The 25002-nt window shown below is 34.5% G+C and overlaps 1 protein-coding gene across 13 annotated transcripts in view; it reads right to left on the reverse strand.

Annotated features, from left to right (window-relative positions):
• Positions 1-25002, reverse strand: part of KIAA1109 (KIAA1109 ortholog) — a 215874-nt gene that overhangs the window by 107080 nt on the left and 83792 nt on the right. For all 13 annotated transcript variants that reach the window (XM_042935583.1, XM_042935582.1, XM_042935584.1 and 10 more), the window contains 8 exons: positions 17850-17969; positions 16878-17158; positions 10394-10644; positions 7298-7556; positions 5426-6263; positions 3142-3212; positions 1347-1520; positions 746-866 (listed from right to left, as the gene is read on the reverse strand). In XM_042935583.1, coding sequence (XP_042791517.1) covers positions 746-866; positions 1347-1520; positions 3142-3212; positions 5426-6263; positions 7298-7556; positions 10394-10644; positions 16878-17158; positions 17850-17969 — 2115 coding nt within the window. The remainder of the gene's footprint in view (positions 1-745; positions 867-1346; positions 1521-3141; positions 3213-5425; positions 6264-7297; positions 7557-10393; positions 10645-16877; positions 17159-17849; positions 17970-25002) is intronic.

Raw genomic sequence — 25002 nt, forward strand, 5'->3', positions numbered from 1 at the left:
ATAAACTTTAAAGTACTTTTTAAAAAAAGATTCTCTCTTTCCCTCTGCCCCTCCCCCACTTGTGCATGTGTGCCCATGCATGCACGCTTTCTCGCTCTCTAAAAAAATAAAATAAAAATAATCTCAAAAATATTAAGACACAAGTTATCTAATCACAGAGAAAAGTCAAGATACTATGCAGCTTTGCCTTCTTAGAAAATCAACGTACCAGCCTGACAATTGATTGCTCATTCACTTAGGACCAAAGTTCTTTAGGAAAGGCTTAGAATTAAGTTACTTCTGATATAAAAGAAAAAATAAAGCTAAACACTTTAATAAATATTTAATTGCTATTTATTCACAGTACAGTTATATATGGTATCTCTTAAGGAGCCAATAACATACAAAGACTATTCAGAAATGTCTATGGATTTGGAGTGCCTGGGTGGCTCAGTCGGTTGAGCTTCCAACTCTTGATTGCAGCTCGGGTCATGATCTCACAGTTCATGAGACTGAGCCCCGTGGCAGGCTCTGAACTGAAAGTACAGAACCTGCTTGAGATTTTCTCTCTCCCTCTCTGTCTGGGCCCCTCCCTCATGCTCTCTCTCTCAAAATAAATAAATGAACATTTAAAAAAAAATGTCTATGTATTCCAATTTAAAGGGCTAATAAAATTTTAATACATGTTTTTTTTTTCAAGTTTAAATATCATGTACACATGAAGAGTATTCAATTGGCTACACTCACTGAATAAAAATTTTCTTACATTTTCTGAGAAGGTAGTCTTGCTATTTTGGACAGCTTCCCTGAGGACTTTGGCATGGAGATCATCTACAATTGCAGCTGGATGGCGGGTACTAGCACAATGAACCATCGCTTCAATATATCTGAGGGAAAAAAAAAAACAGTAAATGAAAAACTTAAATATCACTTAATACTACAGTCTAGTTTATCTAAATAGGCCCATTATGTTCCACTCTAGATTTTATTCGTGTTAGTTTTGTCTCCTTTGCTGGGCTATAAGCTCCTTGCAGGACACAGAAATCTATTATTTCCCCTTTTTCCTTTCATTAAGTAGATACTAGTAAGAATATCAAACATACTAATTAGTTCCTGGGTGTTACATTTTATGCTCATCATCCCAAAGAAAAAAAGAGAAAATATAATGCAATATAATTATTACAATATTGCAATATAATTATTTATGCTGAAAAAGTAACAAATGATAAACCTTTTTAAACATACTTTCATCTTTGTTCAATCAAAATAGCCATCATCAACAATCTTCTTTATTAACACATACACTAATCATATCACATACACTTATAATTTTATGAAATAGTTATATTTGTAAACAAAAGTAATACCTGTCCAAAGCTTCAGCCACCAAGGGAGTCAGAACAATATCAACAGTCCCTTTTACTTCAACTATGGCTGTGGTCCTGGTCTGAGAGACTGGTTGATCCAGGGTCCACTCTTCTGTTAATGTTTCATCATCTGTGTTATCAACAGTTTTCTTTTCCAGAGGAGTATATGGTGTACTATACAATTTAACAAGCAAAATACAGATTTAAAAGATCATGAGAAAGAATAGAACTTAAAGTTTCCTTAAGATGAATGACCACTCAAATGTACGTTTATTTCAACTAAAAATTTCATGGAATTGAACTAGATATTTTATGTCCCAAATGCTTTTCAGAGACAGGACAGGTGAGGTACAAAAATGAAAACTGATCAAAGATGGTTAATACATCAAGTAAGAAAAAAAAATGTTGGTATAGTTATTTGATGGGGCTTTCCCAAAATATGAAAACTACAATACTGAATTCTTGTTAGTTCCCAATTTTGATATGCCAAGTTATGGTATGTCTAACATAGTATGTCTAACAGAAATGCTACAGGCTGCTTATAAATGTTGGCAAAGCCATGACAGACAACAGAGTTGAATTATTTGTGGTAATTAATTCACAAATAAAATTTTTAAAAAAAAGTTCCAGAATTAATCTTCTTTTTCTTTCATTTTCCCAAGGCTTTGGACAATTCCTGACACATGATAGCCAATGAAATATTATTTGTAAGAATACACTGGAAAAACAAATGATAAAATAAGATGCAAGGCCAATTATTTATTACTTACAAGAAATGCAACTGAAGTATAAATACTATAGACATATGGAAGGTAAAAATAATAAGAATAATGGAAAAAGATACTCCATGAATATATTTGTATCACAGAAGCATAAGAAAGCAGAGGTGGCTGGATTAATATCAAAGTGGACTTAAAAAAAAGAATTACTACATGAGCCAAAGAGGATATTCTGTAATGATAAAACAATGTGAGCAGACAGAACAATGTGTAAAATCTACTAAGAGTTTCAAAAAAGTTAGAGAGGGAGAGAGCCAAACCATAAAAGACTCTTAAAAACTGAGAATAAACTGAGGGTTGATGGGAGGTGGAAGGGAGGGGAGAGTGGGTGATGGGTATTGAGGAGGGCACCTGTTGGGATGAGCACTGGGTGTTGTATGGAAACCAATTTGACAATAAATTTAATATTAAAAAAATAAAAGTAAATAAAAAAATAAAAATAAAATCAGAAACATCAAAAAAATACATTTAAAAAACTGACAGAATTGAAGGAAGAAATAGATAAATTGACAACTTTAGTTAAGATTATACTACTTTCCCAGCAACTGATAGAAATGGTGAACAAAAAGCCAGTAAGCTTAGAGAAGATCAGACAACACCATCCACCAACTCTGCCATGTGCACAATATGACTCCATCCAACAACTGCAGAAAACACTTTCTTTTCCACTGCTTGTGGAACACTCACCAACACGGAATACTAGCTAGGGTACAAAACAAGTCTCAACAAATATAAAGACCAAAATAATAAGGAATATATTATGTGACTACAAAGGAAATTAGAAATTAAAAGCAAAATGCTATCTTTAAAATTCTCAAATATGTGGAAATCAAGCACTGCATTTCTGAACAAGCCAATGGGTCAAAGAATTAAATTATGAAGGAAAATTTTAAAATAAATAAATAAAAGATAAAGTTTACAGTCAAGTAAGTAAAGAATGGTTATTCCTCAGAATAAACTCCACATATCATTAAATTACATACTTCAAACTTCAAAAGTATGTAATTTCTACTTACTTCGAAGTTGTTCCTGAAAGTTGCATTCCTCTGTCTAGTAAAGAATTAGCGGTGAGCCCCTGTTTGATAACCTAAAATAATAAAAAACATTATAGTCTAGAATTTTAATATTAATTGTTCTCTAATTTTATGCTATCAACTGGTATTTGTCAATATCCAGATTACCTTGTTAATATGCTTTTCATATGTACAATAAAAATATTTAACAAATTGAGAAAGTCATAAAATATGGAATTGGCACTTTCATTTTCTGATTATTCAGACAAATGAGAGGGCAGGGCTGTGAGGATTCAATAATGATAGTAAAAGACTACATAACTAAAGCTTAAAAATAAGTGCTTCAAATGTCTTTACTCCGAAGTTCCTTTTCTGAGCTTTTCTTAAACTAATTTTAGAACCTTCTCCTAACACAATCAACTTTTAAGTGAGAAAGAATCCCAGAGAAACATTAAGTTATATGAAAAACTAGATTGTAGATAACATATAACAATTAAAATTAATAATGCACTTGGTTATTCAAAACAAACTGAACTCTTTTAAATGCTAGCCAGTTATTCAGATTTAATAGAGAAAAATGACTTTCTTATTGCCTATATTCTATTTTGAAATTATCTAAAGATATGAATTACTTCCTTGACTTATTTACTCCAGAGAGTTGATTGCCTAACCAAACTAGAAAGATTTATGCAATTACTAAAGTAATACTAACCTCTCAGTTACTATTCTGTATGGAAGTACCATATGTTTTTTATACTGGAAAATTCATATACCAACATATTTTCACATGGAATAAAGAAAACATTTTGAAATCTTAACATGGGTCATTCATCTTGGGCAAGAAATGGCACAACCTTAAAACCAAAACTTTGTAATGGTCACTAATGCTTCTTCTTCCTTCAACAAATATTGCTCAAATGCATACATGTATTCCAACTCCATTTATCACATTTCCAGCATTACTTAAGTCCAGCCCTGTCACCTCTTGCACCAATTGCTGCAACAGCTTCCTAAGTGATTACCCCACTTGTTCTCCTGCTTAATGTCAATTCAATTCTACTTAGTAGCTAAAGTACGTAAGATCACATTTCCTTAAAGTTCTCACAAGTTTCCTAATGAAATTTTAACTACTGAAACTGTGGTTTTTAAGTCCTTAATGATCTGTCTTTTGTTTGGGTCTCTAGCCTCAAAATGAGCAAACCCCCTGCTAACTAACTGTTCAGTGTGCACTGACTTCTTTCCCACGTTAGAATTTTAGCAAGGCTCATGCCTGTGCTAGGTCTTCCCATCATCAATTTCTTCTCATACTTTAAGTTTCAGTGCAAATATTACCTCCTCCAGTAGATCTTTAATGTGAATACAATATTGGTAGCCCCATCCCCCATTATTCTCTTTTTGATTATCTTCATAAGACTCTTCTCAATTTGTAATCATATACCTATCTGTTTTTCTATTAACTGTCTGTGTCCCACACCTAAACTTTAAGTCCTATGTCTGTTTTCCTCATCACTGTACATCAAATGCCTGGCACACAGTGGTATATAATATCTGAATTAAGAATGAATAAATTAACATTTAGACACTTTAAATAAGTGTGTATGTTTATGTAAGTAAACACCACATAAAATTCCTAAACACTGTTAATCGTTTCATAAGATTTTACATGCTTAATTTTGGTCTTTAAAATCATTTTTTAAAAATCTCTTATAAATGTGTAATTTTATAAAAGTAGTTTTCATATTGGCTATTATCACTAAACTTATTTTGATGCATTTTTAGTGTTCCTTTAAAAAGCTATTTACAGAATACATTACAGAAATGGACAATAACCAATTCCTGCTAAATTAGAAGGTCTCAAATGTCAAGCACATGGAATTGGATTTGCATAGAAGCAACTAGAGTTTGTTTTTTTTTTTTTTAGAAGCAGTTACAGATTGAGTAGAAAGAACACCAGCTATTAAAAACAACTACAAAATTTTATTTTCAAGACGTGAAAATTTGAATCACAGAGACTTGATCTTAATCTTAGAGCATAATGTGTATAGAGACCATATATTAATTAACACTGTAACAATCAAGTCTGAAACTGTTCCTTAACTTGATATGCTTAAACTTATAATACTCATCGATAACCCTAAGATTTATTGTTACACATGAAGCCATGATTTCAGAAATTCTTCCTTTCCGAGAGGTAGTTAAAATGACTGAGAGAATAATTTTGGAAACATCTTAAAAACTGATTTATCTAACTAAATGTATCAGTGGAAACTAATGGCTTGGTTTATACCTTAAAAGTTGGAACAGAAAGCTGTTCAAATGATGATGAACTTTCTTCACTGGTTGGAGTGTCCAGATCGAGGGGACGATGCAATGAGGATTTTGAGGTTCTTTTGTTAGTAGGGTGCTTCACTGACCAATTAATTACCTGAAACTGAGTAAGGTAAGTCTGATAACAGTTCATCACAGGTTGTTGAGAAGTAATCTGTTCACTCTCTACTGTTTTCTCAACTTCTACAACATACGGATGTTCTATAACATCATCTTCTCCACCTAACGCAGAAACAAATGAAGCCTGGGAAGGATGAGTTTTGAATGGCAGAGTTCGGGGATCCTGAATGCTTTCTCCATGGCCAGTAAGTGGCCCTTCCACACTGTGATATATGGAACCCCTACTGTAGTCAATCTGCTGTGTTTGCTTTTTCTTCTTTTTTCTACCTGGATAAGTTCCCGGGCCTTCATCACTGCTAATGGGCTCAAATTCTTCAGCTGCAGAAAAGTAGGCTTCACTATCAGCCATTGACATACTGGAATCCATTGATCGATATTGATGAAATGAATTGGAGTCTGCTGATGGTGTGTATGGAAATGAACCAAAACTCCTTCTCTGCTTTGGTGAGTCTAGCACGTTCTCATCACTTCGGGAGACATCACTACTAAACTGGACTCCAACTGTAACCGGCTGCTTGTCCCCATAAAAAGCAGCAGTAAGGCTCTTGGTACTTCCAAGTCGAGTGGAACATACAGAGGCTTGTCGTTTCAAGGGAGATCTCAGAGGAGACTGACCTACTGACTTTTCCTGAGTATTAGGAGACACGGGGCTATTTCCTGATATCTCTGTAGGAATACTAAAGCAGAAAGCAAAGCTATTACCATTTACTATACATCATGTAAGTACAAAGAGAAGCACTTAGAAAACTCTTTTAGTAATTTTAATCATTTCTTTTATGAATAAAGGAAAATCTAAAATTTTACAATAAAATATACAAAGTAGCACAACAGCACAATATGTATTCATACCCTATGTGGTTCTGAAAAAATTGAGGCAGCTTACAGCAAAATACAAACTTGAAGAAACCCAAAGTATAATCTTCAATCCATATTTTGTGGACACTAATGCATTTATAACTTTTTTTTTACATCCTTTAAAAGTCTGTCCAACAAAATATACCAAGGCCTTTGATTAAATGAGAGGCATTGAAGGAAAGGAAGAAGTTACAGATAACCCCAATATCACCAACTTCAGCAACTGATGCTAGTGCCATTTACTGAGGCAGAGCAAGTTGAGCATGAGAGGTACTAGTTCATTTTTTATAGGTTGAGTCTGAGGTCTCCATGAAACATCCAAGTAAAAATATATATAAAAAAAGTAGCTGGGCCTATAGAAACAAAAGTTTTGGCTGGAGTTTCAGATTTAAAAGATCTTAATTAAAGCCAAACCATTATTGAGACCATCTAGGGAAACAGTACAGAGTGAGTAGAGATAAAGGTACAGAACAGAGTCCTGAGGGATAACATCCAACCAATGGCAGGTTGTAAGAGGAAGAGAAAGAAGAGATAAAGGGTGAAAAATGGAGGACATGGAAATAGGAAATAAGAAGGAATAGCCAAGGAGAATGGAGGAAAATCTGAAATGTTCATATCTGTGAGATGACAAGAAATATTTATTTTCATTATACTTTTCTGTATTTTCCTATTTCTGCAGTGAATATGTATTAATTTTGTAACCAGACAACAGCAAACTAACATTTAAAAATATGTTCAGGAAGAGAAAATTTTCTATAGTATGAGTTGAGAGGAAAAAAGATTTTCTTGCCAAAATTTTTGGTAATAACTATCTTATTAGGATCAGGTTTCTAAATCTAATTGAATACTGACTGACCTTACTTGGCCATCATCTCTTTTCGCACTATGCAAGAATTCTTTTTGAACCAAATGGTCATCAGCAACAGAAGAGGGACTTTCTTTTTCTCCAGCCAATAAAGGCTGTGCAGCACTAGAACTACTATTTTCTTCTGAGGAAGAAGATGAGCTATGAGATCGTAACGGTACTTGAAGACTAAGGTGCTGAGTTTTTCTTTCTACTTCTATTCCCACTGATTTGTTTTCCCATTCTTTCCTCTTCATGCTATTCACATTACCTGAACAAACAAAAAAGTAGGTTATATGAACATAATTTCAAAAGCAATTTGTGAAAAATGTGAACACTTAATCCAATTTCTTATTTTTATAAACATAATCATTTTTTACAGCAAAAGTATTGTTTCACATAACAATATGCTAAACACTATAGAAAGATATCTACATTAGGTATGGATCCAGAGTCCATAGTCATTGAAATTTTTCTTCCTCTTTTTTTTAACCTTTATTTGAAACTTTTCAAACTTAGAGAAAACTTTAAAGAATAACACAAAGCCACCATAAATTTTTTACTTGGAATTACCTATTTTAAACTTTTTGCCCCATTTTCTCTATTATGTATAATATATACATAGTGCTTTTTGAACTGAAAGTCATTTGCAGACATTGTGGCCTTTTACCCTAAATAGTTAAATGTTTATTTCCTAAGAATAATAAATAACCACTGTATAATTGTCAATTTGATAAATTTAGTATTTATACAATACTGTTATCTAATCTGTGATGTGCTTCCCATTTTTTTCAATTGACCCAATAATGTCCTTTAAAGCACCTCTGCCCCTTCAATCTAAGATCATATATTACTGCATTCAGTTGTCATGTATTCTTTAATGTGGAACATTTCCTCAGCCTTTTAAAAGAGCCCTGTGATGTGTTATGTAAATGGAGGAGAAGGAGAATGAAAAGAGAGTTCCACAGCTGCTTAGATCCAAAAAATAAGTCTGGCCCAGTTTCGATTCTCCTCCAACCATCCATGTGTTATCCAAGAAAGAGGAATCCGCTAGTAGGATAAAACTTCTCTCCAAGAAGAATGCAGTCCTAGATGGAATTTAAGGGGTAAGAAGACTTAAGAATTTACAATGTAAGTAATATTATTTGCTTCTCTTACCACAAATGGAAAAATCAAAGCAGTAAAAGTCAAAACGGAGTTTCATTCACTTGTAAGTGGTAGGAAACTAGTGTTCACTGACCTTCCAAGGAAATCCTGAGTTCTACCATGTGCCCTCCTTGATTCTATCCTAACACTGCACATCTATACTTGGCTCCTGGAAACTACAACAATCAGAAAGTCACATACTTACATAGTGGTTAAATCTATAGCAAATTTATAGCAATTTGTGAATTATAAGTCACTCCTGAATCAACAGGAGATACACAAAATCCTTATTATTATACATTATAAGAGTTATAATGAGCTTTGCTTTGTTCAGTTGGAGAATTTGTTCTCTTCCCTCTTTTCCACTACGTGTAAATTCCCTGTAGATTTTCTGCCTTCCATTTGTGATGGTTAAATTTTCATCCAGATTAGAAAATCAAGCAGAGTTGAAATTAGTGCCAGCTGTAGTACAGCAGAAATAACACTGAAGTGGCTTTGATGGCCCTGATTCTAGTTTCTGCTTAGCCATCTACTTGGCTATATGATTTCATGCAACTCAGTCTCAGTGATGAGCCTCACTTTCCTTACTGTAAACAAGGAAAATATAGAACTCACATGGAAGCTTGAAGATTAAATAAGAAAATGCCTGTGAAAACTTTTAAAAACAAACATTATTCAAATGTAAGAAAGTAATATTATAAGAAAAATGATATATTTTATTTAGCATCTTTCCTATCTTTTAAATGTCAAGAAGTTTTAATGTTTGCAGATTTTATACAATAATGTACTGTTATTGGGGCGCCTATGTGGCTCAGTGGGCTAAGCGTCTGACTTCAGCTCAGGTCTTGATCTCACGGTTTGTGAGTTTGAGCCCCACGTCAGGCTCTGTGCCGACAGCTCAGAGCCTGGGTCCTGCTCCGGATTCTATGTCTCCCTCTCTCTCCGCCCCTCCTAGCTTGTGCTCTGTGTGTCTCTCTCTCAAAAATAAATACACATTTAAAAAAAATAATAATAATGTACTGTTATTCTAGCCAAAACTACAGAAGTCAACTTTAAATAAGATGTACATACTTATGTATTAATATTTAGTGAAATATCATTAAAACGAGAGTTTGACGTATGTAGCTCAGCTCTTTCCTCTAAGAGCTCCTTATACATGGGAAATCAATACACTTTCTTCCCTCCCTTTTTGTCTACAGACAAAAGGCAGTGCTGTCAATGCTTCTGAATAGATCTAGAGGAAAAGGCTAATATTAGTAAAATACCAAGACTTCTCTAAATTTCACTTCTTGACAGCATGGCAACTTAAGCAGTAAACACTGCACTTAATTGTAGGAACACACAACTAAAAAAAATCCAAAGGAAAATCCATTTGTGAAGTCTTTAGAGAAAAGATACTAGATAAATCTAAGTCTAATATACTTAAAACCACCATTTACTGCTCATACCAAACTTGTATATTTACAAAGTTATGCTACTGGATCTAAGGAAAGGTCACATTTCTCTTCTTGATACGTTCAATTTTCAGTGATAAGAGTATATTGCAAAAGTAGTTGGTAACATGAAGCCCAACAGTATAAATACTACTCTTGACAAGTTTTCCTATAAAAGTAACCTTGATAAAACAACTGTTACCTTGGAACACAGCTATTCGTAAGTGCACCTCTGGAAGCTGACTTCTAGGAAATGATATGTAATACTCAGAATACAGTTGGCTAGGAAGATCACCAATACCAACAATGGGAGATCCAAAGAGTAGGCCTACTTTTGCCTTGTATAACTATAAAAAACTCATTAGTCTTAACTGGCTTTAGTTAAATCATCTGCAAAACAAAGGCAGATTAAAATGAATTCTACCTGTAAGACTGCTCAAAAAATTGAGTTGAACAAAGTAACACAGCTCTCTCAGAATGATGTAAAGATAAAGATAATAAAAGATTAGCACAAGTGACAACACATTACCATCTACAATTTTGGGAATTTCTTTAGTAATAATCCATTCTCCAGGCTGTAACAGAGACTGTCCATAATACATATCAGACTCTGCACTCGTGCTTGAAAACGCAGAACTACTGGAAGGTGTCAACTCTTCAAGTTTGAAGAAATCTAGGCCAGTTACTGTGCCACCAAAGAATCTGCAGCCACCAAGACAACCACATTTGTTCTTACACCTCTTATTCTTCAGGGTATCATCTGGCCACAAAAACCACAACCTAAACAGAACCCAAAACAGAAACAAACAAAAACAACAACATAACAAAAACTCATTAAGAAATAAAAAACTTTTTGGCAAATAATTAAAAATAAGTTAATTGTTAATATTTGTAAAAGACAAGGTAAACACAAACATAAAAGTTTATTTTTATTGTGGAATGTCTTTTTAACCATTTTGTCTTTCTTAAAAAAAAAAAAAAAAAAAAACAGTCTGGGAGGCACCTGGGTAGCACAGTTAAGCATCTGACTTGATTTCAGCTAGGTCATGATCTCACAGTTCTTGAGATTGAGTCCCAATACCTGCTTCATATTCTCTCCTCTCTCTGTCCCTCCCCCTTCTGCTTTCTCTCTAAATAAACAAATAAACATTTAAAACAAAAACCCAATATCACCATGGTGAGATGAAAGTAAGCAGGAACAGGAAGAGAGATGTAGCATATGCTACAAGCTACAAACATATATATATATATATATATATATATGCTAAGTATATATATATATATATATATATATATATATACACACATATATATATGTTAGAAAAAGCAAATGTTAAAGATCAGACATTTAAATCCAATTTTAAAATAGCAGTTTTAAATATTTTTATTTAAATTTTATTTGAGAATATTTAAATATTCTCAAAAGGACTAAAAATTTTAAACATTAATGTAAAAAATGGACAAAACCATGGGTATAGATTATACTTAATAATTTATCACCGTTAGCACTTCACAGCCTATTTCACATGGTAAATACACCAAAATACTATAAACGTGGGACAAGTAGGAAATTATTTCTCAATAAGGCCAAAATGATGTATAAGGCCAAAATGATGCATTCTATCTTTTAGAGAAAAAAACTAATAATTTTGTAATAAGGACTTCAAATGAAGTATTAAGAATTAAGGCAATGGGAGAAAATGTATGTAAAAGTCTTCAGGCTCTGTGAGTGGTCCATACATAAGCCTGTCAGTATATTAACTATCCTCTTTCTTAAAAAAATATAATACAAATATAGGAGATATATCTTTATTCCTCTTTTTCAAACTTTAAATGATAAAACCATCTCATATTAAGTCTGTTTTGCTAAACATATTTACACGCATTATCTCACTGTCTCCTCAGGGCCCTCAAGGGAAGACAGAATAGGTATTATCATTTTCATTTTACATTCACTCATTTATATTTCTTGAACATATCTATATGTGCCTAGTATTGTGCTAGGTGAAAGTGACAGTCTTATCCATGTGAAGTTTAGAGTACAGAGGCACAGACAAGCCATAAACAAAAATATCTAATCATAAATTATACTGAGTGCTATGAAGTAATAAAAAAAAAAAAAACCAGGGTATTGTGATAAGGAAAAAGAAGGAAACTTTCAAAAAGTAATATTTGAGATGTGAAAGATGAGATGAAATATATCAAGTTAGAAGTGGAACATCAGTCTAGAGAAGACAGAAGGAAAAATACATGAGAAAGCCTTAGGATTAGTGAAAATTTGAGGTATTACTGCAATTAAATGTTATCAAATGCAAATCACTTCTCCATTATAAAGTATTAAGATTCAGTCACTAAGCAAACTATTTTAAGCACCATCAAAATAAAAGATCTTACATATTCCACACAGTTTTTACCTCATTTGTGTAGCAAAAAGCTTAGCAAAATGCATGGATTTGCTGTCATCTAGACATGGGTTCTAATTCCAGTGGTGCCACTTAATAACTCTAGGATTTTGGACATGTTAATTTCTGAGCCTCAGTTTCCTCAAATGTAAAATTATGGTCTGATATACCTAATAAGACTGTTTTGAAGATTAAATGATATAACATATGTAAAGCTCCTGATATAAAACCTGCAATACAGAAGTTGCGTAACAAATGTAAGCTCCCTTTCCTTACCTTTATTATAGTTCAGTGCACTAGTTCTTAAACTTTAGCTTGCATTTGAATCACCTAGAGGACTTATCACAATATGGGGAGCAGGGCACCACCCCCAGAGTTTCTGAATGAAGTCTGGTAAGGTCTTATTATATAAATTTCTAACAAGTTCCAAGTACACACTGGTGGTGGTGGTTTGGGAAGTATACTTTTCAAAAACACTGACCTAAAGAAACTAATGACCTTTGTGTCCAGCAACTTCTCCAATTATATGAAAAAATAATATATCTAGGCCCCAAAACTCCTGGGAATCAAATATACACAAAGGCAGCCAGCCAAAGCTGAAGATCAGTGAGTTACCTCTGATACCTACATGCTAGGAGAGGCAATCACCAATATGCCTAAACATGCCTACCTGTTCTTGCCAAGAAAGTGAAGCTCTGACCGGGCCACTTCTCAGGGATGTACTAGCAGTAAACAACCTTAAAAGATGAGGTAATGTCTCATCCTGAAATAGAGCAGGCTTGCTTCCACTTACTACAAAAGTGGTAAAGGGCCGCCTGGGTGAGCCAGTCAGTTAAGCGCTACACTCTTGATTTCAGCTCAGTACATGATCCCACGGTTGTGAGATCGAGCCCACATCAGGCACAGAGCCTGCTTGGGATTCTCTCTCTCCCTCTCTCTCTGCCCCTCCCCCACTCACACACACGCACGCGCGTGTGCTCTCTCTCTCAAAATAAATAAACGTAAATAAGTTTTTCTTATGCAATGTACGGGGCAATATGACACACTGAGAAGTTATTTGTTGTTTATCATTTATCTGAAATTCAATTTTTAAAAAAAAATTTTTTTAACGTTTTTATTTATTTTTGGGACAGAGAGAGACACAGCATGAACGGGGGAGGGTCAGAGAGAGAGGGAGACACAGAATCTGAAACAGGCTCCAGGCTCTGAGCTGTCAGCACAGAGCCCGACGCGGGGCTCAAACTCACAGACCGCAAGATCATGACCTGAGCTGAAGTCGGACGCTTAACCAACTGAGCCACCCAGGCGCCCCTGAAATTCAAATTTAACTGGGCTTCCTGTATTTCATCTGGAAACCCTACTTTGAGGGCACAGAGAACCAATGCAAGCACATAGGACTCTGGCTAGTGCTTTTGCTGTAAGTAATAAAGTCCTTTGTCTCTGGCCAGAGGTCTTGTGTTTTCTGCCAGCAGCCATGAAACTGTGGTAGGCTAACTTGTTAGCTTGCAAGTAGGATAAAATCCCAGACTCTTCACAATTATTAACCAATCAGAGCACTGAAACCAATCTAAATGGTTGGATTTACTTGAACACCTGGAACCTAATCACATGATGCCACCTCCTTAGCCTCATCAGCACCTTGTTCTACCATCTCAGCTAATTAGACGCAAGCGCTTTGTTCACATTAACTGGCTTCCTGAGAAATAATTATCAAAGAAATCAAAGTTTTTAAAACAATATTCTCCACACATGAGCTTCCATACTCACTTTTATAAAATGTCAGGATCTTAAAGTAACTTAAAAGATAAATGTAACCTCAATAAAAACCTCAAAAAATTTTTTAACTAAAAAAAATAGTTCTTCGGGAAAATTAATAGATAAAAATACCTAAACATTTGTGATGAAATGGAAAAATAAATGTGTATTAGGTATGAATTTTTCTGTATTTGAGAAGATATTTGCAGAAAAATCCAGATAGAGTTAAAAAAAGATAGGAAAAAAATAAGAAAATACAGGTGCCAAGGGATTACTAGCAAAAGAAATACTTTCTCAAATTAGTAAAAGAATTACAAAGGGGAAAACTGACATATTTTAATATACAAAAATTAAAATCTGTAAGATTAAAAAAATTAAAAATGAAACAATTTGCAAAATATTAGCAACAGGAACTATTAAAAGGATGGTAATCTATATAAAGAGCTCTTAAAAATTTTTAAGAAATACAATATGCCAATAAATAAATATACACAGAATAATAACGTGCAATTTACAAATGAGGAAATAAAAACAGCCAATAAATACATGAAAAAAAGTGTAAATCTCAGAAATAAAGAAATGCAAAATAAAACAAAGAGATACCACGTTTTAATTCTCATAAAACACTTAAAGGGCAGCAAAGATGCAGTGAGACAGAGATGCTCCTAAAAGCCACTGGGAATATAAACTGAAATAATCTTTCTGGGAAGTAATTTGGGAAGGCATATCAAAAGGCACCGTCACATCTCTTTCTAAAGAAACTATTTAAAGGGAATTTAGGGGTGCCTGGGTGGCTCTTGATCTGGGTTCAGGTCATGATCTCACAGTTTGTGAGATCGAGCCCCACATCGTCTTAGCGCAGCTGTCAGCCCAGAGCTGGGATTCTGTCTCCCTTTCTCTTTGCCCATCCCCTGTGCACTCAGGCTGTCTCTCTCTAAAATAAACAAACATTAAAAAGATAGTTAAAAAAATAAAAGGAATTTAAAGACCATGTGAGAAAAGATTTTATGTGCAAAACGTTCCTCTATTATTTAAAATGATAAATTTAGAAACACTATCTACATATTTAATATAACAAGGGCAATGGTTAAATAAAGTACAATTTATCTTTCTAATTGTGTATTATCATTTATTTGAAAGGAACTTTATAAAATTTTCTATTATTTGGGCAGATGGTTAGGGTGTAAGTTTAATACAACATGCTGAATTTTAAAATATAAATACAAGACGATCTCAAGTGTAAGAAAGATACACTAAAAATACGGGTAAGAAATATGATAAATTCAGTGTGATAAGGTTATGGAAATTATTTCCCTCTATTTCGGAATAGTTTCCTCTATTTTAAAAACAAGCTCGGGGTGCCTGGGTGGCTCAGTTAGTTAAGCGTCTGACTTCAGCTCAGGTCACAATCACACAGTTCATGGACTGCAGCCCCACATCGGGCTCTGTGCTGACAGCACCAAGCCTGCTTGGATCCTGTGTCTCTCTCTCTCTTTGTTCCTCCCCTGCTTGCTCTCTCTCTCTCTCTCTCTCTCTCTCTCAAAAATAAACATTTTTAAAAATTTTTTAATAAAATAAAAATAAATAAAATAAAATAAGCTCGTATTAACTTTATAATGGCAGAGATAGGGATGGAAAAAGTTAACCTGGTATTTTATTTATTTATTTATTTATTTTAATTTTTTTTAAATTTTTTTAGATTTATATCCAAATTAGTTAGCATATAGTGCAACAATGATTTCAGGAGTAGATTCCTTAGTGCCCCTTACCCATTTAGCCCATCTCCCCTCCCACAACCCCTCCAGTAACCCTCAGTTTGTTCTCCACATTTGTGAGTCTCTTCTGTTTTGTCCCCCTCCCTGTTTTTATATTATTTTTGTTTCCCTTCCCTTATGTTCATCTGTTTTGTATCTTAAAGTCCTCATAGTAGTGAAGTCATATGATTTTTGTCTTTCTCTAATTTCACTTAGCATAATACTCTCCAGTTCCATCCACCTAGTTGCAAATGGCAAGATTTCACTCTTTTTGATTGCCAAGTAATACTCCATTGTATATATATATACCACATCATCTTTATCCATTCATCCATCGATGGACATTTGGGCTCTTTCCATACTTTGGCTATTGTTGATAGTGCTGCTATAAACACGGGGGTGCATGTGTCCCTTCAAAACAGCACACCTGTATCCCTTGGATAAATACTTAGTAGTGCAATTGCTGGGTTGTAGGGTAGTTCTATTTTTAATTTTTTGAGGAACCTCCATACTGTTTTCCAGAGTGGCTGCACCAGCTTGCATTCCCATGTCCTGGTATTTTAAATGGACATGAGTCAGTAAGAGGCTCTGGCAACTTTTTGAATGGCAGATAAAATTATTTCTTAACAACCATTCCTTAGGAATTAGGTGCCATATTTTTTTTTAGTCTCCCCTGCAGTCATGAAGGCCCATAAAAGGAATTTTGTAGAGTACACAGTGATAGCAATGATGTTTCCTAGAAATGATGAATTGGAAGTGGATGGCTGTCATGGGAAAGAAAGGAGGATAGTGCTCTATAAAATGTTATTTGGGAACCAATAGTTTAAACTCATTTCACTGCTAATACACATAGTATGAGCTTAGAAATACATTAAAAAACAATGTTATTTCCAGCAACCACACAATTACCACAGATGAGATATATAATGTATTTACTTAAGTATCAAATTCTTATATATCCACTGAGGTGTACCCAGCACAATCATATTTTGTCTTTATATAAAATATTCTTATTCCATTCCTAACAGTAGAATTTGCTCTATAATTATAGGCTAATTTTCATCTGAGCTTGGGACTATTACCATCCTTAAATTTAACTTACCTCTTAGTTCTGGCATCATGAGTTTCTAAGAAATGTCTTTGGGCCTCATGTTTAGAATGATGATCTGCAGCTAATGCAATATCAACGGTAATGAGTCCTAAATTGGCTGACCCAGCTTCAAGCCAATAGGCCCTCCGTAGCACTGCAGGCTGAAGTCCAACTCTGGAATTATTTAACTGTTCAATGTACTGTCTCACTTGAAAATCCTGAATTGCAGCACTTATTCCTTCCCCAACCGACTGATTGTGGAGATTACAGTTCGCAACTCGAATTGCACCCATCTAAATTGAATGAAGAGAATGAAATAAAACTGTGGTCTCCATATTCTTAATCAACTTAGAATAAACTATAGAATAGGCACTTATTTCAAACTGCATGAAAGACAGAAGAAGAAAAAGAAGGGAAACAGAAAAGATAAATGCAACAGAATGAAAATAGACATTCAATTAAAAACAAAAAAGAGGATAAAAGGAAAAGAACATAAGTCCAAAGGAAAACAAAAGAGAGAAGGAGGAAAGAAAAGTTATAAGGGTAGGAAGTAATAAAAATTACAGACTCTTAATAAGGCTTAATTTTAAGCAGTAACCCATAAAGCAGAGGTGGCAAATAGATGTTTGCAAGACCCAGGCAGGATATAAATATATAATACCTAAAGGCACTTAAAATCAAATCTTTTAAAAACACTGCCAATTTAATCCCTGCCATAAAAGCAAGCTACACGTTTACATCTCTGCCAAAAAGCAAGGTCATGATAATTCAGTTAGAGTGAAATAGTAGTGAAAGAAAGTATGCCTTAAGAAACACACCAGAAGAGAACACGGACAGGCAAAACACCAAGAGCTATCTCTTGGGATTCTATAGTGTTTTGTGAGATGGCAAATTATAAATGTGTGTTCTATTTCAAGAAATGGAGGTATGGTTTGGTAAAAAGGAAAAAGAACTACACTAGCCAAGAAATAGACAAATGTGTACCTTTAGATTTGTAGCACAGCCATGCTCCACAATATAAATATCTGCTCCATCTACTGCTAAACGAGTCATAGTATATTTCAAATCATCTGAAGTTGGACAAGGCCCAGGAATACAGCTCAACTAAAATGGAAATGAAATGAGTATTAATTTTTCACCATTTAGATACTTATTAAATAAAATTCTGGCTACATGTGTATTTTTAAAAAGGAGTCAATTAAATTTCATTTTTTATAATGATAAATGAAATCATCAGTGATTAAAGTCTTGCCAATTAGAAACTAATCATAAGTAAGCATGTACCATTTCCATTCAAATGGGCAAGTAGCTGGTCTAAATTGACAGAATACATATATAAGTTATTATTGAAACTCACATAGTCAAAGTAAACTGGTAAGTAGTAAGTGTCACCGGATTATAAGAACTGTACAGCAGTTTAAAATTGTAAGATTTTCTTATGAGTACTCTATATTATACACACACACACACACACACACAATCTTCTTTTTAGAAATATGTCAACTGTAAATTTTATTATGACGTCTAGAATAATCCACAGAAATTTAACATTGCTTTACTCCTTTTTTATTTTTAATTTTTTTTTTAATGTTTATTTATTTTTGAGACAGAGAGAGACAGAGCATGAACGGGGGAGGGTCAGAGAGAGAGGGAGACACAGAATCTGAAGCATGCTCCAGGCTCTGAGCTGTCAGCACAGAGCCTGACGCGGGGCTCGAACTGACGGACCGTGACATCATGACCTGAGCCGAAGTCGGACGCTTAACCGACTGAGCCACCCAGGCGCCCCAACATTGCTTTACTCCTAAAACAGATTTGGTCATGGTTAGGTTGGAAGAAAACATACATATCACCTACTTCAATGAACTCCTTGCGGGAAATGGCAGCACTGAGTAAATTATTGGCTCAATAACATGCAATTGCTCATTAGAGGCAGTGCTAGGACTAGAACACAGGTGTCTTGTCTTCTAATCAGTTTTCTATAATAATAAGGCATACCTTAGAGATATTGCGGGTTGGGATCCAGACCACCGCAATAAAGCAAATATCGCAATAAAGCAAGTCAAATAAATTTTTTGTGGCTAAAATCAAAAACACAAGAAACAGCAAGTATTGGCCAGGATGTGGAGAAAAAACACTGTTGGCAGGAATGCAAACTGGTGCAGCCACTATGGAAGACAGTATAGAGGTTGCTGAAAAAATGAAAAATAGAGCTATCCTATGATTCAGTAATTGCACTACTGGGTATTTACTCAAAGATTATGAAAACGCTAATTCGAAAGGATATATGCAACACTATGTTTATTGCACCATTATTTATAATAGCCAAATTATGGAAGCAGCCCGAGTATCTACTAACAGATGAATGGATAAAGATGTAGTGTGTATACACACACACACACACACACACACACACACACACACAGTGTGTGTGTGTGTGTGTGTATACAATGGAATATTAGCATAAAAATAGAATGAAATCTTGCCATTTGCAACAACATGGATGGATCTAGAGAGTAAAATGCTAAGCAAAATAAGCCAGTTAGAGAAAGACAAATACCATATGATTTCACCTATATGTGGAATTTAAGAAACAAATGAATAAAAGGAAAAAGAGAGAAAACAAAAAAAAGACTCAACTATAGAGAATAAACAGATGGTTACTAGAGAAGCAGTGGGGGGGAGGGGGCGCTAAATAGGCAAAGGGGATTAGGGGTACTCTTGATAAGTACTGAGTAATATATGGAATTGCTGAATCACTACACTGTACACCTGAAATTAATATAATACTACATGTTTTTATAGTGGAATTAAAATAAAATTTAAAAATATTATTAAAGATAAAAAATAATTTTTTTTGTTTCCTAGTGCACATAAAAATTACATTTACACTATTTACTATAGTCTAAATGTGCCACAGCATATGAATAGGAAATACATACATGACTTTATTGCTAAAAAATGCTAATCATCATCTGAGCTTTCAGCAAGTCATAATTACTGATCATAGATCACTGTAACAAATATAGTAATGACAAAGTCTGAAATATTGCAAGAATTACCCAAATGTGACACAGATGGAATACACATTCTTCTTGAGTGCACATGGAACATTCTCCAGAATAGATCACATACTGGGACACAAATCAGCCCTCAACAAGTACAAAAAGATCGAAAGCATTCCATGCATATTTTCAGACCACACCGTGATGAAACTCGAAATGAACCATAAGAAAAAATCTGGAAAGACAACAAATAATTGGAGACTAAAGAACATCCTACTAAAGAATGAATGTGTTAACCAAGAAGTTAAAGAGGAAATTAAAAAGTACATAGAAGCCAAAGAAAATAATAATACTAGAGCACAAAACCTCTGGGAAGCAGCAAAGGCAGTCATAAGAGGGAAGTATATAGCAATCCAGGCCTTCTTAGAGAAGGAAGAAAGGTCTCAGATACACAACTGAACCTTACACCTTAAAGAGCTGGAAAAAGAACAGCAAATAAAACCCATAACCAGCAGAAGATGGGAAATAATAAAGATTAGAGCAAAAATCAAAGCTATTGAAATAAAAAAAAAAAAAAAAACAGTAGAACAAATAAATGAAACCACGAGCTGGTTCTTTAAAACAATTAACAATACTAATAAGCCCCTAGCCAGTTTGATCAGAAAGGAGGAGGAGAGATCACAACCAACACTGCAGAAATACAAACAATAATAAGAGAATACTATGAGCAATCATATGCCAATAAACTGAGTAATCTGGAAGAAATGGACTAATTTCTAGAAACATATAAACTACCAAAACTGAAACAGGAAGAAATGGAATATTTGAACAGACCCATAACCAGTAAAAACACTGGATTAGTAATCAAAAATCTCCCCCAAAAAAAACAAGAGCCCAGGGCTGCATGGCTTTCCTGGGGAATTCTACCAAATCTTTAAAGAAGCATTAACTCCTATTCTTTTGAAGCTGTTTCAAAAAATAGAAATGGAAGGAAAACTTCCAAACTCATTCTATGAGGTCGGCATTACATTCATTCCAAAACCAAAGACCCTGCTAAAAAGAACTACAAACCAATTTCCCTGATGAACATGAATGCAAAAATTATCCACAAAATACTAGCAACCGGATCCAACAATCTACTGAAGGAATTATTCACCACAATCAAGCGGGATTTATACCTGGGAAGCAGGGCTGGTTCAATATCCACAAACAATCAATGTGATACATCACATCAATAAAAGAAGAACGAGAACCACATGATCCTCTCAATAGATGCAGAGAAAGCATTTGACAAAATACAGCATCCTTTCTTGATAAAAACCCTCAAGAAAGTATGGATAAAAAGGTCATACCTCAAAATCATAAAAGCCATATATGAAAGACCCAACACTAATATGATCCTCAATGGGGAAACACTGAGAGCTTTCCCCCTAAGGTCAGGAACATCACAGAGATGTCCACTCTCACTACTGTAATTCAACATAGTATTGGAAGTCCTAGCTTCAGCAATCAGACAACACAAAGGAAGAAATTAAAAGGCATCCAAATAGGCAAAGAGGAAGTCAAACTTTCACTCTTCATAGAGGACATGATACTCTATATGGGAAACCCAAAAGGTTCCACCAAAAAGCTGCTAGAACTGATCCGTGAATTCAGCAAAGTCACAGGATATAAAACAATGCACAGAAATTGGTTGCATTTCTATACACCAATAATGAAGCAACAGGAGAGAAATCAAAGAATCGATCCCATTTACAATTGCACCAAAAACCATAAAATACCTAGGAATAAACCTAACAAAAGAGGTAAGAAACCTATAACACTGAAAACTATAGAAAGCTTATGAAAGAAATTGAAGAAGACACAAAAAACAAAATGGAAAAATATTCCGTGCTCATGGATTGGAAGAACAAATATTGTGGAAATGTCAATACTACCCAAAGCAATCTACACATTCAATGCAATACCTACCAAAATAACACCAGCATTCTTCACAGAGCTAGAACAAACAATCCTAAAATTTGTATGGAACCAGAAAAGACCCCGAATAGCCAAAGCAATCCTGAAAAAGATAACCAAAGCTGGAGGCATCACAATCCTGGATTTCAAGATGCACTGCAAAGCTGTAATCATCAAGACAGTATGGTACTGTCACAAGAATAGACACTCAGATCAATGGAACAGAACAGAGAACCCAGAAGTGGACCCACAAACGTATGGCCAACTAATCTTTGACAATGCAGGAAAGAATATCCAATGGAATAAAGACAATCTCTCCAGCAAATGGTGTTTGGAAAATTGGACAGTGACATGCAGAAAAATGAACCTGGACCACTTTCTTACACCATACACAAAAATAAACTCAAAATGGATGAAAGACCTAAATGTAAGACAGGAAGCCATCAAAATACTAGAGGAGAAAGCAGGTAAAAACCTCTCTGACCTTGGCTGAAGCAACTTCTTAATATGTCTCTGGAGCCAAGGGAAAAAAAAGCAAAAATGAACTACTGGGACCTCAACAAGATAAAAAGCTTCTGCACAGCGAAGGAAACAATCAGAAAAACTAAAAGGCAACCGACAGAATGGGAGAAGACATTTGCAAACGACATATCAGATAAAGGGTTAGTATCCAAAATCTATAAAGAACTTAACAAACTCAACACCCAAAAAACAACCCAGTGAAGAAATGGGCAAAAGACATGAATAAACACTTCTCCAAAGAAGACATCCAGATGGCCAACCGACACATGAAAAAATGTTCAACATCACTCATCATCAGGGAAATACAAAGCAAAACCACAATGAGATACCACCTTACACCTGTCAGAATGGCTAACATTAACAACGCAGGCAACAACAGATGTTGGCGAGGATGCAGAGAGAGGATCTCTTTTGTACTGCTGGTGGGAATGCAAACTGGTGCAGCTACTCTGGAAAACAGTATGGAGGTTCCTCAAAGAATTAAACACAGAACTATGTTCTATGTTCTATGACCCAGCAACTGCAGTACTAGGTATTTATCCAAGGGATACAGGTGTGCTGTTTCAAAGGGGCACATGCAATGCTTATAGCAGCACTATCAACAATAGCCAAAGTATGGAAAGTATGGAAAGAGCCCAAATGTCCATTGACAGATGAATGAATAAAGAAGATGTGGTATATACGTATATATATATACGTATGTATATATATATACATATATATATATATATATGTATATATATATACATACACACATACACACACTGGAGTATTACTTGGCAATCAAAAAGAATGAAATCTTGCCATTTGCAACAACATGGATGGAACTAGAGGGTATTATGCTAAGTGAAATAAGTTAAGTCAGAGAAAGACAAGTATCACAGGATTTCACTCATATGTGGAATTTAAGATACAGAACAGATGAACATAAGGGAAGGAAAGCAAAAATAACATAAAATCAGGGACAAGGACAAGGACAAAACATAAGAGACTTAAATACAGAGAACTGAGGGTTGCTGGAGGGGTTGTGGGTGGGGTGATTGGCTAAATGGGTAAGGGGCATTAAGGAAGATACTTGTGGGGTGCCTGGGTCGCTCTGTCGGTTAAGCGGCTGACTACGGCTCAGGTCATGGTCTCACGGTCCGTGAGTTCGAGCCCTGCGTCGGGCTCTGTGCTGACAGCTCAGAGCCTGGAGCCCATTTCAGATTCTGTGTCTCCCTCTCTCTGACCCTCCCCCATACATGCTCTGTCTCTCTCTGTCTCAAAAATAAATAAACATTAAAAAAAAAAAATTTAAGGAAGATACTTGTTGGGAGAAGCACTGGATGTTATACATAGGGAATAAATCACTGGATTCTACTCCTGAAATCATTATTGCACTATATGCTAACTAACTTGGATATAAATTTAAAAATTAAAAAAAAATACACTGCAAAATAAAATTTGTAACATTAAAAAGAAAAAAAAAAATGTGAAACAGAGACACAAAGTAAGCAAATGCTGCTGGAAAAATGGCATTGATAGATGTGCCTGACCCAGGATTGTCACAAACCTTCAATGTGTAAAAACAAAACAAAACAAAACAAAAAACCCCATAGTATTCATGAAATGCAATAAAAGGTGTGTATGTTCCCTCCACACAAAACAGACCTAAAAATACCTGATCTGAAATGACAGAAAGCACACCAATGGTTGCATGGAATAATGAATAGCTGATGGCAAAGGGACCCAAAGTAATTTTCTAAGGTGATACAAATGTTCTAGGTCTTCACTGATGGTAATGGTTATACCCTTATAGATAAAATATGTATCAAAACTCCAACTGTACAACTTAAAAAGGGTTAATTTATTGTATGTAAATTATGCCTCATTAAAGTTGATTCTTAAAGATTTTAATGCAGCATAAAAGCTCTGAGTCTTTAAAACAAAAAACAAAAAACAAAAAAAAAAAAAAAAAAAGGGAGGAGGAGAAGCCTGCAAGATGTGTGAATTATCCATAAGGTACTAATTTGTTGACACATAACTGAGGATTCCCTGAATCCTGGCAATGTGTTTTACAGCAAGAAAAAAATAATTTTATCGCCAGTTACAATGGTTTCCTTTATTGTTGGGAGTAAGCATAGGTTATAGATTTTTTGGAGGATGAATAAAAGCAGGATGAATTGTTTTCAATTCACACTAATGTAATGGCAAACAGTGTGTATAACAAAAGGAAAAAAAGGAAAAAAATACACAGAAGAAACTAGAAACAAAAACTAAACTGTTAACGATAGTTAGCTCTGTTATAAGATTAGGGTAAATTTTTTTTTTTTTTGAAACTGCCATGTTTTCTTGGCAAATGCCAGCATTGCTAGCCACCTTATAGAGGAACAGGTATAACAGGTATATTAACAGTCATATAAACAAGGTCATGTAAAGAATTTAACCTTCCTCTTGCTTCAGTTTCTTAATCTTCTACATAAATATATGGCCATAACTGAAAGAGTGTAATAATGCAAGAAAACAAGAGTTTATCGTAAAAATTTAAGAGGTTAGATATAATTTTTATATCACCATTTATTTGTGAATTTGTTTTAATAATTACCTCATATGTTAGATGCTTACAACTAAATAACAACTGGCTACAAATCTGAAAAATAATTTCATTAATT

Source organism: Panthera leo, chromosome B1 (genome assembly GCF_018350215.1).
Source record: "Panthera leo isolate Ple1 chromosome B1, P.leo_Ple1_pat1.1, whole genome shotgun sequence".
Lineage (NCBI taxonomy): Eukaryota > Metazoa > Chordata > Mammalia > Carnivora > Felidae > Panthera > Panthera leo.